At 54.7% G+C, this 18957-nt stretch overlaps 1 protein-coding gene across 4 annotated transcripts in view; it reads right to left on the bottom strand.

The window, feature by feature from the left end:
* The window catches only part of LOC145338650 (misshapen-like kinase 1), a 316064-nt gene extending 298936 nt beyond the window's left edge, over window positions 1-17128 (bottom strand). For 2 of the 4 annotated variants that reach the window (XM_080183040.1, XM_080183039.1), the window contains exon 1: window positions 16768-17127. In XM_080183040.1, coding sequence (XP_080039166.1) covers window positions 16768-16824 — 57 coding nt within the window. In that variant the 5' untranslated portion in view covers window positions 16825-17127. Of the gene's footprint in view, window positions 1-16767 lie in introns of all 4 variants that reach the window. The other 2 variants (XM_080183038.1, XM_080183041.1) reach the window with 2 other exon arrangements.
* Between the last annotated feature and the right edge of the window lie 1829 nt (window positions 17129-18957).

Here is an 18957-nt window from a genome sequence, read left to right on the forward strand (position 1 = left end):
GCTAAATCTTTTGTTCCCTCGAATGTTACTGAAGATCATGTAACAACATGTTCTCCCATGACTTTTGTGCTTAGCAACGCAAGGTTGATAGAGGGGGGAAGACTCAGCCATAATGCTCACTGAATTGCACAGTGCAATAGGTGCACATTGAAGAAATAAATAACCAGGAGGACATCACACAGAAAGTGAGCAGGACAACCCCATTTATTTGCTCCTTTAACGTTTTAATCACCTTTAATGCTTAATCTTACAGATGCAATGCAAAAACTACAGTCCTGGTGAAGCAAATAACCAGAGAAGAAAATAACGTGATGGGTGACATGGTGGCACAGTGGTTAGCACTGCTGCCTCACAGTGCCAGGGACCCGGGTTCGATTCCCAGCTTGGGTCAGTGTCTGTGTGGACTCTGCACGCTCTCTCCCCGTGTGCAGGTTTCCTCCGGGTGCTCCAGTTTCCTCCCACAGTGCCGACTAGGTGCATTGACCCGAACAGGCGCCGGAGTGTGGCGACTAGAGGAATTTCACAGTATCTCCATTGCAGTATTCATGTAAACCTTTTAACTAGTAAATAGACTTTAACTTTATGGTAGTTAGCACTGCTGCCTCATCGCCCCAGGGGCCTGGTTCAACTCCAGCCTTGGATGAAAGTCCGTGTGGAGTTTGTACATTCTCTCCTTTTAGACTGTGGAAGGAAACCGGAGCACCCGGAGGAAACCGACACAGACAGGAGACAGAGCGTGCAGACTCCACACAGACACTGGCCCAAGCCGGGAATCAAACCCGGGTCCCTGGCGCTGTGAGGCAGCAGTGCTAACCACTGTGAAACCCATCAGGTTATTTTCTTCTCTGGTTATTTGCTTCACCGGAATAGTAGTCCAGAGTTTTCGCACTGCGTCTGCGTGTGTTTCCTCCAGTGCTCCAGTTTCCTTCCACACTCCAAAGATGTGTAGATTAGGTAGACTGTCCATGCTAAATTGCCCCTTAGTGTCCAAGATGTGCAGGTTGGGGGATTAGCGGGATAAATACTTGGGGTTACGAGGACCAGGTCTGGGTGGGGTCGCCCCATTGTGTCAGGGGGATTACATGGGGTTATGGGGATGAGGCCTGGGTGAGATTGTTGTTGATGCATGCTCGATGAGCCAAGTATCCTCCTTCTGCACTGTCAGGATTCCATGATTCTACAAGGACAGTGCACTTAGAACATTTTTTTATTCACTTTTGTATTGAATAATAGCAGAAACCTGAGTACTGAAACTCCTGGTGCAGCACTGAAAGAACAATATTTTTTTCAGAGATATCACCTTTCAGAGTAAACCAGCGCTTTTTATTTCGCCCTTCAGGTGGGTGTCAGAAGATGACACCCACAAGTCAAGGATGAGCAGTCCGGCCTCCGAATGTCCTAACCAACATTTGCGATCTCCCGCCGCCCCCCCCAAACCCGCTAAAACCATCAGCTCCAACGAACGGGTCTGTCAGCTCAGCACAGTAGCGCAGTTTGAGGTGCTTTGCTTTGCTGCAACAACAGTGGCCACACTTCAAAAATAACTTGTTGCTGGCGAAGCATCTCAGGGAGCTCCAAGAATACGGTCAAAGTGCTGTACAGTTAAAAGGTTCCTTTAAAAAGGAATCAAGTCTGTAAAATTAAGTTGTTGGTCAGCTCCACAGGCATCTTGTCTGCTGCGTTTTGCAAGCGGCCACTATACAGTGACGGGGAAGGGGAGGGGAAATGGTGGTTAATGTTTATTTATACTTCTCAACTGGGCTTTCACTCAGCTGACCAAACCACTGTCCTTCAACATCTCTCCTTCATTACAGAGTTTTACAGCACAAAGAGAAGCCCTTTGGCCCATCTTCTGTGCACCAACCATCAAACATGCGTCTATTCGAATTCAATTTTGTAGCGTTTAGTTGGTAGCCTTATAAACTGTGGCATTTCAAGTGATTCTCAAATGCTGTGAGGGTTCCCGCCTCTGCCACTTTCAGGCGTTGAGTTCCAGATCCTCACAACCCTCCAACTGAAAAGGTCTTTCGTCAAATTCTCTAAATCTCCTGTTCCCATACTTTAAATCTGTGTGCCTTGGTACCAACCACCACCATCCACCTCCCCACCCCCCAAATTAGGGAAAAAATTTCTTCTCATCTACTCTAGGTTCAATCCCTCATAACATCGTACACCTCCACCGGGCAAGGCAGCATCTGTGGAAGGAGAAACACCGCTAGTGTTGCAGATCAGGAAGCTAGGTCCTTGCCTTGAAACTTAAATCAATTTTTGGCTTCAGATGAAGGCCAACCTTTGACACTGGGTTTAAATTAATCCACTTTTGGGTGAGGAAAACGATACAAAGGTCTGAAGTCACATACCAATCGACTCAACAGTTCAGTCACAGAGGTTTACAGCATGGAAACAGCCCCATCGGCCCAATTTGTCCATACCACTCTTTTTTTTAAAACCCCTAAGCTAATCCCAATTGCCCACATTTGGCCCATATCCCTCTATACCCATCTTATCCATGTGACTATCTAAATGCTTTTTAAAAGTCAAAGTTGTATCCACCTCTAGTACTACTTCTGGTAGCTTGTTCCAGACACTCACCACCCTCTGTGAAAAAAAATGCCCCTCTGGACACTTTTGTATCTCTCCCCTCTCACCTTAAACCTGTGCCCTCTAGCTTTAGACTCCCCTACCTTTGGGAAAAGATATTGACTATCTTGCTGACCTGTGCCCCTCATTATTTTATAGACAGTTTCTTCCCCGTTGTCAGACTTTTGAATGAACCTACCTCGCATTAAGCTGATCTTTCTTTGCACCCTAGCTGTGACTGTAGCACTACATTCTGCAGCCTCTCCTTTCCTTACCCTCCTTGTACTCTATGAATGGTATGCTTTGTCTGTATAGCACGCAAGAAACAATACTTTTCACTGTATCCCAATACATGTGGCAATAATACATTAAATCAAAAACAAGAGAAAAATCGTTTTTCCCACTCAGGAAGTGGTTGGGATTGGGAATGTACTGCTTGAAACTGTGGTGGAGGCAGATTCAATCAAGGCTTTTCGGAGGGATTGAGATTATCTGAAAAGTAATAGCATGCAGGGTTTCGGGGAAAAGGCAGCAGAGTGGCACCAGGTGAATTGATCCTTTAGAGAGCTAGCATTGACACACTAGGCCAAATAGCCTCCTTCCCTGCTGTAATTATCTTATGACAGAAAAGGCAACACAGTTCAAATCAGGACAGTGTGAGGCCTGGAGGGGAACTTGCACGACAGCTGTGCTCGCCCGCCAATGAGTATGGAAGGTGCTGTCAAAGGACGGCTTGTCAGACACCCAGTGACAGCACAGTAGAAATTTCCTCAGTGAATACTAGGAAAGTTAAAGTTTATTAGTGTCACAAGTAGGTTGACATTAACACTGCAATGAAGCTACTGTGAAAAGTCTCCTAGTTGCCACACTCCGGCGCTTGTTCGGGTAACACTGAGGGAGAATTTAGCCTGGCGAATGCATCAGACTATGGGAAGAAACCCGAGCACCCGGGGGAAACCGACACAGACTAGGGGAGAACTTGCTGATTCCACACAGGCAACGACCTAAGACCAGGAATCAAATGCAGGTCCCTTAGTGCACTCCTCTCCCCCCAAAAGACCAATAGCAGGGAAACTTCAACTATGTTTGTAAAGGTCACAGGTGCCACAGTCATTGCCAACAGACTTGCTGACACACCATTCAATTTCTCAATGCATATGTCACTAGGCCTTCACTTGGTTTCGGCCATTCTCAATGAGGCATGGCAGCAGAATTCATCCCTCATAGGAGCCGCACAGTGCAGGAGGTCATTTGGCCCATCGAGTTGCTCCTCCGAGCCATGGATGCCTCCCACCCAACCCGAGCCCCAGAGTGTCCCTGCCAAGCCATGGAACTTTTCTCCCCCCCTGCACCACTAAACTCTCCCCACCGCCCCCTGGAGCCACGGAATGCTTCCTCCCCACCCCTCCGAGCCATGGAACACACTCTCTGCCCCTCTTAGCCCCCGCCTGAGCCACAGAATGCTTCCCCCCACCCCCTGAGCCACAGAACACACTCTCCACCCCTCTTAGCCCCCGCCTGAGCCACAGAATGCTTCCCCCCACCCCCTGAGCCACAGAACACACTCTTCACCCCTCTTAGCCCCCGCCTGAGCCACAGAATGCTTCCCCCCACCCCCTGAGCCACGGAACACACTCTTCACCCCTCTTACGCCCCGCCCGAGCCACGGATCACTCTCCGCCCCCCTCCCTAACTGCACTGTGAGTGTACTTACAGCACACAGACTGCAGTGTTTCAAGAAGCGGTTCACTACCACCTTCTTCAGGGCAATTAGGGACGGGCAATAAATGTCAGCAACTCCCATGAATGAATATAAAAACACAGCTACCACATCACCCACATGGTTAGAGTGCCAGATTGTCAGTTAAAAATCCCTCCACACTTATATTACACAAATTAACAGATAGACGCATTGCTGCCTGGCTCTGTGGCAGACTGGGCACAAACGCAACACCTGTGTGTGAGATATAGATCTAATTCACCCATAAGCATCATACTGAACACATCAACGATATCTCTACTTTTAATCAGAAACTCTTGTCAGAGAGCCAAGCACACATTTTACCAATCAGTTCTTTCCTTCAACATGAAATACCAATAGCAGGGAAACTTCAACACAGTTTGTAAAGGTCACAGGTGCCACAGCGTCATCACCAATAGATTTGCTGACACACCATTCAGTTTCTCAATGCATATGTCACGAGGCCTTCACTTGGTTTCAGCCACTCTCAATGAGGCATGGCAGCAGAATTCATCCCTGATAGGATCCGCACAGTGCAGCAGGCTATTCGGCCCATCAAACCTGCGCCAACAACAATCCCACCCAGGCCCTATCCCCATAACCCCACATATTTCCCTGTTAATTCCCCTGACATTAAGGGGCAACACAGCATGGCCAATCTATCTAACCTGAACACCTTTGGTCACCAAGGGGCAATTTAGCATAGTCAATCCACCTAACCTGCACATCTTTGGTCACCAAGGGGCAATTTAGCATAGTCAATCCACCTAACCTGCACATCTTTGGTCACCAAGGGACAATTTAGTATAGTCAATCCACCTAACCCGCACATCTTTGCAGGGTGGCAGGAAGCTGGAAGATGCAGACATGGGGGAAAACGTGTAGACTCCACACAATCATTCAAGGTCAAAATTGAATCCAGGCCCCTGGTGATATGAGGCAGCAGTGCTAACCACTGTGCCGCCCATGTTCTCTAAGCAAATCGCCCAAACTTTCCAAACAGATTCAAGCTTGCAATTCCACCCTAATATTCGGCACACAACTGAAGTCTTTCACTTATTATTGAACGATCACACAGAGAAGCTTTAAAAATTAGTCAGTCAGAAAGCCCCAGGTGAACAATACAAGCAACCGAATTGCATTATAAATATTACACCTTTCTTATCAAACTAAGCAACGGCTTGTAAAAGGCACAGGGAATATACAAAGTCCAGAATTTGTTCCCTGTATAACCAAACAGTTTCAGTACTGTGTAAGCAGGAGGAAAGTCTCTTGATTGGTTTCCTCTTGGTATGTTAAAATTAACCACAGCTTTCTTTTTGAATTAAACACTTCGGTATTTGAAAGAAAAACTGCTCGCCTCTGGACAGACACACACGGATCACGCCATGTACTTTGCACTTGAGGTTAAGAAGACGAGATGTCGCAATCAAACATTATTCTTCTCATGCAAGTCTCACCCTGTAGCATGAGAAGCAAAGCCTTGTATTCATAAAGCACCTTCAATGTGGCTAAAATACCCAAGGAACTTGGCAGATGCATTGCCAAGATGATTTGATGTGATCAAGTGACAGATTAATCACACCGAGTGGTGGAATGGGCATAGAGGGACTGAATGGCCTTTTCTGATGCCTTTCAAACAACGTGACTTTTTTTTAAAATGGAGTCCATAAGCCCATAACATATAGAAGCAGAATTAGGCTATTCAGCCCATCAGATTCGCTCTGCCATTCAATCACTGCTGATAAGTTTCTCAACCCCACTGTCCTGCCTTTTCCCTATAACCTTTGATCTCCTTGCCAATCAAGAACCGATCCATCTCTGTCTTAAAAATGCACTCAATGTCTCAACCGCCACAGCCTTCAGTGGCAAAGAGTTTCACAGATTCACCACCCTCTGGCTGAAGATATTTCTCCTCATCTCGGTTTGAAAGGGTAGTCCCTTTACTCTGACGCTGTACCCTCAGATCCTAGTCTCTTCTAATCGAAACAGTTTCCCCACGTCCACTCTATCCAGGCCTTGCAGTATCCTATAAGTTTCAATAATATCCCCTCCTCATCCTTCTAAACTTCATCAAGTACAGACCCAGAATCTTCAAATATTCCTTGTATGTCAAGCTCTTCATTCCAGAGGTCACTCTTGTGAACCTCTTCTGGATCATCTCCAAGGCTAGCACATTCTTCCTTAGATACGAGGCCCAAAATTGCTCACAATATTCTAAATGTGATCTGACCAGAGCCTTATAAAGCCTCAGCAGTACATCCATGTTTCTGTATTCTAGTCCTCTCGAAATGAATGCTAACATTGCATTTGCCCTCCTGTCAACTCAAGAGTCCAAGCATTACAAGGAGACATTAGGACAGGTGACTGACATAGGAACCGAGGGAGCAAATTGCAAGTGCTCATGGCTGCCAATGGAGCAGCAAAAAGGTTAGGATTAGAGGGGTGCTGAGACTTCTCAGGAGGCAAGGCCATGGAGGGATATGAAAGTGACAAAACTGAGACACAGCAGCAAGCACGAGTGCGAAGTGGACAGAACTTGCTGCGGACAGAACAGTTTCCAATGAGCTCAAGCCGAAGGGGGCTGGAGACTAGATGGGAGACCACTGGAAAAGTGCAGTCTGGAGGTTTGATTTGATTTATTATTATCACATGTATTGGGAAAGTATTGTTTCTTGCGCACTATACAGACAAAGCATACCATTCATGGAGTACATAGGAGAGAAGGAAAGGAGAGGGTGCATAAGGTAGTATTACAGTCATAGCTAGGGTGTAGAGAAAGATCAACTTAGTGTAAGGCAGATCCATTCAAAAGTCTGACAGCAGCAGGGAAGAAGCTGTTCTTGAGTCAGTTGGTATGTGACCTCAGACTTTTATATCTTTTTCCCGACGGAAGATGGTGGAAGAAAGTATGTTCGGGGTGCATGGGGTCCTTGATTATGCTGGCTGCTTTTCCGAGGCAGCAGAAGGTGTAGACAGAGTCAACGGATGGGAGACTGGTTTGCGTGATGGATTGGACTAAATTCACAACCCTTTGTAGTTCCTAGTGGTCTTGGCCAGAGCAGGAGCCATACCAAGCTGTGATACAACCAGAAAGAATGCTTTCTATGATGTATCTGTAAAAAATTCGAGAATCATAGCAGACATGCTGAATTTCCTTAGCCTCCTGAGAAAACAGAGGTGTTGGTGGGCGTTCTTAACTATAGCGTCAGCATAGAGGAACCAGGACAGGAGGTAACAAAAGGCATGGGGAGGAGGGGAGGGAGAAGACTATGATGGGGAGGTTAGTGACAACTATAAACGTGTGAAAAATGATGCCGTGTTTTCAAAAGGATTCACCAAGGGACACCGTGCAGCTGAGAAATAGAAGAGGAGTGAGGCTGGAGTCTTAAGGAACCGCCATGGGTATGGTGGGAAAAGGTGGTGGGCAGGATCAACCAACTGTCAGTAATCTGGTTTGGGCAGTGCCACAATGCAGGAGAGGAATAGCAGCTTTTTCTGCTTCAGATTCCAGCATCAGCAGTATTTTGCTTTTATTATAAGAGGGGAATGGTTTGGTCAAACACATCAAAGGGTGCAAACAGGTCCAGGGGATGGGATCTGGTAGATTGTGGTTACAGCCAGTTTGGACATCACTGATGAAGTCAATAAAGGGCACCTCAGAGCTGGGGCAGGGGTAGAAAGCCTGGTGGGAGGGGTTATAAACTTGGCATGGCTCCTGCTCTGCCCAAGACCGCAAAAAACTACAAAGGCTTGTGAACGAAGCCCAATCCATTATGCAAACCAGCCTCCCAACCACTGACTCCATCTACGTTTCCTGCTGCCTTGGAAAAGCAGCCAGCATAATCAAGGACCCCATACACCCCGAACATTCTCACTTCCACCTGCTTCCATCGAATTTGCAAGGTGCCAGTATTTCCCCTTGGGAGTCAGGAGTTGCGCTGAAAGCTGAGAAGAGGGGTCAGTCTGGAAAGACAACCATTAGACCAGCTAACATAGTCAGAAAGGGTGACCCGGGGTGGGTGGGGAGGGTGCAAATTGCTACCCATAGGCCGAATGATAAAAGTGGATAGAAATACAAATCCCAATGAAATTCCTGGGAAAATCCAGGCACACTAAAAGAATGTTATCTTAATCAAGTGCTGTAAGCCAACTTCAGCACATATAAATCAACCGACTGCGGTCAGAGATTCCTCAAGTGCCAACAAAAATCTTGGAAACCCTAGTAAATAAAAATGGAATTTGATTTATCTGAAATTCCTAACAAAAAGTGGCACTTCTGACAAACTGCAGCACAGTGCAATGGAAAATGTAAATCTCCAGAAGATCATGTTTCCAATGGCTTACCAAGAGCCTCTGTGCCTCGATAGAGTCAATACAGCATAGGCCATTCAGCCCATCTGGTCCACGTCAGCAGTGGATATAAACAAAGTTGATGGCACATAAACTAGAAAGCAACATTCGCGCCACACAAACACCAGGCAATGACTATCACCAACAAGAGGCGATCTAACCACCGCCCCTTGGCATTCAATCACAATCAATGAATTTCCCCGTCGTCAATATCCTTGGGGCTACCATTGACCAGAAACTCAACTGGATTCACCACATATGTTGGACTTTAACCTGGCATTTTGAGGTTTCTTACTGTCGTCATCTCCACATCATGCTCACCATATATAAATAGTGGCTACAAAAGCAGGTCAGAGGCAGGGAATACTGCGACGAGTAACTCACCTCCTGACTCCCGAAAGCCTATCCACCATCTACAAGGCACAAGTCAGGAGTGTGATGGAATGCTCCCCACTTGCCTGGATGGGTGCAGCTCCATCAACACTCAAGAAGTTTGACACTACCTAGGACACAGCAGCCTACTTGATTGGCACGCCATCCACAAACATCCACTCCCTCCACCGGCTCTCAGTAGTAGCCGCATGTACTATCTACCAAATGTTCTGCAGCAATTCACCAAAGATCCTTAGATAACACCTACCAAACCCATAACCATCTCCATCCGGAAGGGTAAGGGCAGCAGATATAGGAACACCAGCACCTGCAAGTTTCTCTCCGAGCCTCTCACCATCCTAACTTGGAAGTATATCAGCCGTTACTTCCCAGTCACTGAGTCAAAATCCTGGAATTCTCTCCCTAATGGCATTGTGGGTGAACCCACAGCACATGGACTGCAGCGATTCAAGAAGGCAGCTCACCACCACCTTCTCAAGGGGCAACTTAGGATGGGCAATAAATGCTGGCCAGCCAGCAACACCCATGTCACACAAACCAATTTTTAAAAAGCACCGGGGATGCAGCGTCAGCTATCAAGGCAGCTATTTACACAATAAAACTAATTTACATTTTCGCTGAATGAAAATCGATTGCAAAAAAGTAATAAGCCACGTTACAATAAGAGTTGGGTGCCCCTCATTGTAATAGATCTAACCCTAAGGGACACTGAATCCATATGAATCATTCACACATATAACAGTATAAAACATTTGCCAGCAGTTGATGCAAAAGTATACAAGATGCCCTTGTAACATGGAAATGCAATTTATTAAATGAAAGATCCTAACACTAACAGAATTGCAAATAAACATTTATCTTTGTGACCCAGACATTGTAAACATAACATATTTAATAAATTGTAGAAACAATTGCGCAATCTCTATCCGCCTCTCCCTTTAAATGATGGGGGGAGCGGCGGGCAGAGAAGGGGGGGAGAGAATCAGACAGACAGGCAGGCGGGCGGAGAAGAGACAGAGTGAGAGGCACACAGAGAGAGAGAGGGGGGCACACAGAGAGAGAGAGGGGGGCACACAGAGAGAGAGAGAGGGGGGCACACAGAGAGAGAGAGAGGGGGGCACACAGAGAGAGAGAGGGGGGCACACAGAGAGAGAGAGGGGGGCACACAGAGAGAGAGAGGGGGGCACACAGAGAGAGAGAGGGGGGCACACAGAGAGAGAGAGGGGGGCACACAGAGAGAGAGAGGGGGGCACACAGAGAGAGAGAGGGGGGCACACAGAGAGAGAGAGGGGGGCACACAGAGAGAGAGAGGGGGGCACACAGAGAGAGAGAGGGGGGCACACAGAGAGAGAGAGGGGGGCACACAGAGAGAGAGAGGGGGGCACACAGAGAGAGAGAGGGGGGCACACAGAGAGAGAGAGGGGGGCACACAGAGAGAGAGAGGGGGGCACACAGAGAGAGAGAGGGGGGCACACAGAGAGAGAGAGGGGGGCACACAGAGAGAGAGAGGGGGGCACACAGAGAGAGAGAGGGGGGCACACAGAGAGAGAGAGGGGGGCACACAGAGAGAGAGAGGGGGGCACACAGAGAGAGAGAGGGGGGCACACAGAGAGAGAGAGGGGGGCACACAGAGAGAGAGAGGGGGGCACACAGAGAGAGAGAGGGGGGCACACAGAGAGAGAGAGGGGGGCACACAGAGAGAGAGAGGGGGGCACACAGAGAGAGAGAGGGGGGCACACAGAGAGAGAGAGGGGGGCACACAGAGAGAGAGAGGGGGGCACACAGAGAGAGAGAGGGGGGCACACAGAGAGAGAGAGGGGGGCACACAGAGAGAGAGAGGGGGGCACACAGAGAGAGAGAGGGGGGCACACAGAGAGAGAGAGGGGGGCACACAGAGAGAGAGAGGGGGGCACACAGAGAGAGAGAGGGGGGCACACAGAGAGAGAGAGGGGGGCACACAGAGAGAGAGAGGGGGGCACACAGAGAGAGAGAGGGGGGCACACAGAGAGAGAGAGGGGGGCACACAGAGAGAGAGAGGGGGGCACACAGAGAGAGAGAGGGGGGCACACAGAGAGAGAGAGGGGGGCACACAGAGAGAGAGAGGGGGGCACACAGAGAGAGAGAGGGGGGCACACAGAGAGAGAGAGGGGGGCACACAGAGAGAGAGAGGGGGGCACACAGAGAGAGAGAGGGGGGCACACAGAGAGAGAGAGGGGGGCACACAGAGAGAGAGAGGGGGGCACACAGAGAGAGAGAGGGGGGCACACAGAGAGAGAGAGGGGGGCACACAGAGAGAGAGAGGGGGGCACACAGAGAGAGAGAGGGGGGCACACAGAGAGAGAGAGGGGGGCACACAGAGAGAGAGAGGGGGGCACACAGAGAGAGAGAGGGGGGCACACAGAGAGAGAGAGGGGGGCACACAGAGAGAGAGAGGGGGGCACACAGAGAGAGAGAGGGGGGCACACAGAGAGAGAGAGGGGGGCACACAGAGAGAGAGAGGGGGGCACACAGAGAGAGAGAGGGGGGCACACAGAGAGAGAGAGGGGGGCACACAGAGAGAGAGAGGGGGGCACACAGAGAGAGAGAGGGGGGCACACAGAGAGAGAGAGGGGGGCACACAGAGAGAGAGAGGGGGGCACACAGAGAGAGAGAGGGGGGCACACAGAGAGAGAGAGGGGGGCACACAGAGAGAGAGAGGGGGGCACACAGAGAGAGAGAGGGGGGCACACAGAGAGAGAGAGGGGGGCACACAGAGAGAGAGAGGGGGGCACACAGAGAGAGAGAGGGGGGCACACAGAGAGAGAGAGGGGGGCACACAGAGAGAGAGAGGGGGGCACACAGAGAGAGAGAGGGGGGCACACAGAGAGAGAGAGGGGGGCACACAGAGAGAGAGAGGGGGGCACACAGAGAGAGAGAGGGGGGCACACAGAGAGAGAGAGGGGGGCACACAGAGAGAGAGAGGGGGGCACACAGAGAGAGAGAGGCACACAGAGAGAGAGGCACAGAGAGAGAGAGGCACACAGAGAGAGAGGCACACAGAGAGAGAGGCACACAGAGAGAGAGGCACACAGAGAGAGAGGCACACAGAGAGAGAGGCACACAGAGAGAGAGGCACACAGAGAGAGAGAGGCACACAGAGAGAGAGAGGCACACAGAGAGAGAGAGGCACACACAGAGAGAGAGAGGCACACACAGAGAGAGAGAGGCACACACAGAGAGAGAGGCACACAGAGAGAGAGAGGCACACACAGAGAGAGAGAGGCACACACAGAGAGAGAGAGGCACACACAGGGAGAGAGAGAGGGAGAGGCACACAGAGAGAGAGAGAGGCACACAGAGAGAGAGAGGCACACAGAGAGAGAGAGGCACACAGAGAGAGAGAGGCACACAGAGAGAGAGAGGCACACAGAGAGAGAGAGGCACACAGAGAGAGAGAGAGAGGGAGAGGCACACAGAGAGAGAGAGAGAGGCACACAGAGAGAGAGAGAGAGGGAGAGGCACAAAGAGAGAGGGAGAGAGGGAGAGGCACACAGAGAGAGAGAGAGAGGGAGAGGCACACAGAGAGAGAGAGAGAGAGGGAGAGGCACACAGAGAGAGAGGGAGAGGCACACAGAGAGAGAGAGGGAGAGGCACACAGAGAGAGAGGGAGAGGCACACAGAGAGAGAGAGAGAGAGGGAGAGGCACACAGAGAGAGAGAGAGGGAGAGGCACACAGAGAGAGAGAGAGGGAGAGGCACACAGAGAGAGAGAGAGGGAGAGGCACACAGAGAGAGAGAGAGAGGGAGAGGCACAGATAGAGAGAGAGGGAGAGGCACACAGAGAGAGAGGGAGAGGCACACAGAGAGGGAGAGGCACAGAGAGAGAGAGAGAGGCACACAGAGACAGAGAGAGGCACACAGAGACAGAGAGAGAGGCGGGGGGAGGATTGACACACACGCACACACAAATTTACACATTGGCGGAGGGAGATTAATACACTGGCTTACACACTCACATTGGGGGTAGGGGGGTAGGGGGGGCAATTGGACAATGGTCCCGGGGGAGGGCATTGGCACACTAGCATTGGGCAGGGTTTGGCACATTGGCACCGGGGGAGGGGCAGGGTTTGGCACATTGGCACCGGGGGAGGGGCAGGGATTCGCACACTGGCACCGGGGGAGGGGCAGGGATTCGCACACTGGCACCGGGGGAGGGGCAGGGATTCGCACACTGGCACCGGGGGAGGGGCAGGGATTCGCACACTGGCACCGGGGGAGGGGCAGGGATTCGCACACTGGCACCGGGGGAGGGGCAGGGATTCGCTCACTGGCACCGGGGGAGGGGCAGGGATTCGCACACTGGCACCAGGGGAGGGGCAGGCATTCGCTCACTGGCACCGGGGGAGGGGCAGGGATTCGCACACTGGCACCGGGGGGAGGGGCAGGGATTCGCACACTGGCACCGGGGGAGGGGCAGGGATTCGCACACTGGCACCAGGGGAGGGGCAGGGATTCGCACACTGGCACCGGGGGAGGGGCAGGGATTCGCACACTGGCACCGGGGGAGGGGCAGGGATTCGCTCACTGGCACGGGGGGAGGGGCAGGGATTCGCACACTGGCACCGGGGGAGGGGCAGGGATTCGCTCACTGGCACCGGGGGAGGGGCAGGGATTCGCTCACTGGCACCGGGGGGAGGGGCAGGGATTCGCTCACTGGCACCGGGGGGAGGGGCAGGGATTCGCACACTGGCACAGGGGGAGGGGCAGGGATTCGCACACTGGCACAGGGGGAGGGGCAGGGATTCGCACACTGGCACAGGGGGAGGGGCAGGGATTCGCACACTGGCACAGGGGGAGGGGCAGGGATTCGCACACTGGCACAGGGGGAGGGGCAGGGATTCGCACACTGGCACAGGGGGAGGGGCAGGGATTCGCACACTGGCACAGGGGGAGGGGCAGGGATTCGCACACTGGCACAGGGGAGGGGCAGGGATTCGCACACTGGCACAGGGGGAGGGGCAGGGATTCGCACACTGGCACAGGGGGAGGGGCAGGGATTCGCACACTGGCACAGGGGGAGGGGCAGGGATTCGCACACTGGCACCGGGGGAGGGGCAGGGATTCGCACACTGGCACAGGGGGAGGGGCAAACCCGCACACTGGCACCGGAGGGGGTGGGGTCGCTGACACACTGGCTCCCGGGGGGGGCGGGGCTGACACACATGCACCCCGGGGGGGGGAGCGGGGCGCTGACACACTGGCACCCTGGGTGGGGGGCGCTGACACACTGATGCCCGGGGGGAACCGCACACTCGAGCCGAGGTGAGGGGGGATTTGCACTCTGGTACCCGGTGGGGGGGGGAGGGCAGGGCACACTGAAACACTGGCACCCGAGGGGGCGGCATTGACACACTGGCGCGGGAGGGCATCGACACACTGGCGCCCGGGCGGGCATCGACACACTGGCGCCCGGGCGGGCATCGACACACTGGCGCCCGGGCGGGCATCGACACACTGGCGCCCGGGCGGGCATCGACACACTGGCGCCCGGGCGGGCATCGACACACTGGCGCCCGGGCGGGCATCGACACACTGGCGCCCGGGCGGGCATCGACACACTGGCGCCCGGGTGGGCATCGACACACTGGCGCCCGGGCGGGCATCGACACACTGGCGCCCGGGGGGCATCGACACACTGGCGCCCAGGTGGCATTGACACTGGTGCCCGGGGGGGCATTGACACACTGGCGCCCAGGGGTGGGCACATTAACAACTGGGGAATTTGCGCACTGTCGCCAGATAGGCGGGGGGGGTTCACACTGGCGCGGGTTCGCTCACTGGCACTCGGGGGTGGGTGCGGCGGGGATTCACACCGGCACTGGGGCAGAGGATTTGTACGCTGGCATGGGGGAGGGGTTACACACTGGTGCCCGGGGGCAGCACTGGCACTCTGGCAGGAGGCGCTACTGGCGCCCGGGGGCATTGGCACACTGGCACCCGGGAGGGGCACTGGCACACTGGCACCCAGGAGGGGCACTGGCACCCGGGAGGGGGTGTTTACACACTGGCATCCGGGAGGAGCATTCGTGCACTGGCGCCAGGTAGGCGGGGGGCTGCACTGGTGCTGGGGGGGGAGGGGGAGGTGCGGGGAGATTCATGCACTGGTGCTGGCGCCGGGGGGGGGGGGATCCATGCACTGTTGCCAAGGGGTGGGGGTGATCAAGGCACTGGCACCTTGGGGGGGGGGGGGGGGGGAGATCCACACGCTGGCAATGGGGTGGGGGGGGGGGCGTGGGTACCCACAGATCAACTCCAGAGGGGGAGGGGATTTACACACCGGTACCCGAGGGGGGTGGGGGGTGTGGGGATTTGCATGCAGGCACTGGGCAGGTTTACACACTAGCAACGAAGGAATTTACACAGTGGCACTGGGAAGTGGGGGCTGGGATATACACACCGGCACCAGGAGCAACCTGCGCCCCATCGCCAGAGGTGATTTGCAAGTCGGCAGTGGGTGACTGACACACCTGTACCAGGGGCAAGTGGCACCCTGGCGCACCGGGCGACTGGCATCCTGGCGCTGGATGATTTACACACTGGGTGCTTTACACCCAGTGATTTACACGCTGGGCGATTGATTTACACCCTAGCACTGTGTGATTTACACATTGGGTGATTTACACCCTGGCGCTGGGTGATTCACACATTAGCACTGGCTGATTTGCACGTGGGCACTGGGTGATTTACACGCTGGGTGATTCACACCTGGGCACTAAGTGGTTCACACACTTGATGAGTTACACACTGGGTGGTTCACACCCTGGCACTAGGTGATTTACACGCTCAATGATTCGCACCCCGGCACCGGGCGGTTCGCACCCCGGCACCGGGCGGTTCGCACCCCGGCACCGGGCGGTTCGCACCCCGGCACCGGGCGGTTCGCACCCCGGCACCGGGCGGTTCGCACCCCGGCACCGGGCGGTTCACACCCTAGCACCGGGCGGTTTACACCCTGGCACCGGGCGATTCACACCCCGGCACCGGGCGGTTTACACCCTGGCACCGGGCGATTCACACCCTGGCACCGGGCGGTTTACACCCTGGCACCGGGCGATTCACACCCTGGCACCGGGTGGTTTACACCCTGGCACCGGGCGATTCACACCCGGGGTGCGAACCGCCCGGTGCCGGGGTGCGAACCGCCCGGTGCCGGGGTGCGAACCGCCCGGTGCCGGGGTGCGAACCGCCCGGTGCCGGGGTGCGAATCATTGAGCGTGTAAATCACCTAGTGCCGATTCACACCCTGGCACCGGGCGGTTCACACCCTGGCACCGGGCGGTTCACACCCTGGCACCGGGCGGTTCACACCCTGGCACCGGGCGGTTCACACCCTGGCACCGGGCGGTTCACACCCTGGCACCGGGCGGTTCACACCCTGGCACCGGGCGGTTCACACCCTGGCACCGGGCGGTTCACACCCTGGCACCGGGCGGTTCACACCCTGGCACCGGGCGGTTCACACCCTGGCACCGGGCGGTTCACACCCTGGCACCGGGCGATTCACACCCTGGCACCGGGTGGTTTACACCCTGGCACCGGGTGGTTCACACCCTGGCACCGGGTGGTTTACACCCTGGCACCGGGTGGTTTAACACTTGATGATTTACACTGTTATCCTCCCTCCCCCGCCGCGCTGCCCGTTCCTCTCACACTCGCCCTTACCCGGAGTGCAGACAGGTCGATATCATCCAGGCTGCGGGCCGGCGGCTCACTCGCCATCTTCTGCCGGCGGTGCTGGTGAAGGGGGTGGTGGGGAAGGAAAGGGTTAAGCGGCTGGGCTCCGGGGGAAGGAGGGGAGGGCGATCCGGCCCCGCACTCTCCTCACTCACTGCACACTCTCTCTCTCTCTCACACACACTCAGGGCAGCAGCAGCCGCCGCCCGCTGCTCCGGAGCCGCCAACACCGCCGCTGCCGCTCCTCCGCCTCCATTCCCGGCTCCAGCGCGCACATCAATGGCGGCCCCGTCCGCCCCCCTCAACCAGTCCGCCCGGTAACCAGGAGCAACGCTGCCTGCCCAGCCTCCCCGAGCGTACGTGCTGCGTCACCGACCCTAACCTGCGTGCATGCGTCCTGCCCCGTGCGAACGTGCCTGCGCCCCTGACCCGTTCGTACGTGCCTGCGTCACGTCCCCGAGCGTGTGTCCCTTCGTAACCTCCCCGAACGTGCGTGCCTCCGTCACCTCCCCGCGCGTGCGCCTGCGTCCCCCCTCGTGTGTGACTCTGCCGCGCTTCCGCTCAACGTGCCTGCGTCACTTCCTCGTATCGTGCGTGCAGGCGTCACCAACCTGTGCGTGCCTCTGCGTCCCCTCCCCTCGTGCGTCACGTCCCCGTGCCTGCGTAACCTCGCCGCTAGTCCGGCTCCACCCAGCGTTACGTCACCACGCACTCACTCCCCCTACGTCCCAGCTGAGCCGCTCCCTTTCACTCTGACCCATTGACCAGCTGAGTGCTTGGCCTCCACTTGCGCCTGCGCACTCTCCTTCACTTGGCTCTCTTCCCCGCCTTTTTATTTGCCCAACAAGTCCTGTTTCTCGCCCCTGCTGCGCAACTCCCTCTCCCCCCACTTAGCCCACGTGACCCAGCCCCCGCTTGGCCACGCCCCTCACGTGGAATGGCCTCCCGCAATCCTTCCCGCCCTCTGTTCTGACTGACGAACCGACTCGCCGCCTGTGCGCGTGCGCACTCTGCTTCCCTCGCCCAACCCCATTGGCTCCTCCTCTTCCCTAACTGATTGACAGCCTCGTGGTCGCACCTGCGCACTTCAACACTTTCGCCCATTTGACAATTCCCTGCTTCGCCCCCCCTCTGTGCACTCTCCCTGATTCAACTCCACCCACCCGACACTCCCCGTCCCCCCCCCCCGTCAAATTTGGCTGACTGAGTGCTCTCCCCATGTGGCCTCCCTCTGCCCGCCCCCCCGTCACAAAGGTGATGTCTTCCCCTTGGTACCGCCCCCTCGATCAAGCCCCGCCCCCTCCGACCGCCTCCTTGACTCATCCTTCCACCACTCCGAAGTGCGCATGCGCACTCCTTTCCAGCAGCTCCGCCGCGCGCCTGCGCATTCCCCTCCACCAGCTCCGCCATGCGCCTGCGCATTCCCCGCCACCCTCGTTTTTCCCTGTGGTGAGCCCGCCCCGCCGCCTCGGCCCCTCCCCTCTGGCTGACCAAACACTCGCGCTTGCGCCACTCCTTCCCCTCAGGCCATCTGTCCCCACGTGACGACCAGCTGACTGGTCGCTCACCTGCGCGCCTGCGCTCTCCGATCCCCCCCGCACGCCACCCGCGTCCTCAGCGGCGGAGGTCGCGCATGCGTTCTCGGGTCGTTTCGCGGGGAACAGCCTCTAGCGGCGAGTCTAGTGAACTGCAAGAGGCTTTCAATTGAATAGAATTGTTTGGATGCAGTAGATTGATATGGAAGAATTAAATTTAATTCAATTGATTTATTGAATTGACGGAATTTAATTCAGTCTGTTGAATTCTATTGAATTGATTGATTAGTGTCACATTATTTTCCTCTTGTTTTTGATTTGATTTATTATTGGCACAGCTATTGGGATACACTAAAAAGTATTGTTTCTTGCGCGCTTGACAAAGTATACTGTTCTTGAGTAGATAGGGTATAAGGATTTGATTTGATTTATTATTGTCACATGTATTTTTTTACAATGAAAGATATGGTTTCTTGTGCTATACAGGCAAAGCATACCATCCATAGAGGACATAGGAGAGAAGGCATGGTGGTACAATGCTGCCTCACAGCACCAGGGACCCCGGTTCAATCCTGGCCTCGCGTCACTGGGTGGCACGGTCTGTGTACGTTCTCCCCATGTCTGTGTGGGTTTACTCCAGGTG

Source organism: Carcharhinus amblyrhynchos, unplaced genomic scaffold (genome assembly GCF_965287045.1).
Source record: "Carcharhinus amblyrhynchos unplaced genomic scaffold, sCarAmb.v2.hapA chromosome_128, whole genome shotgun sequence".
NCBI lineage: Eukaryota > Metazoa > Chordata > Chondrichthyes > Carcharhiniformes > Carcharhinidae > Carcharhinus > Carcharhinus amblyrhynchos.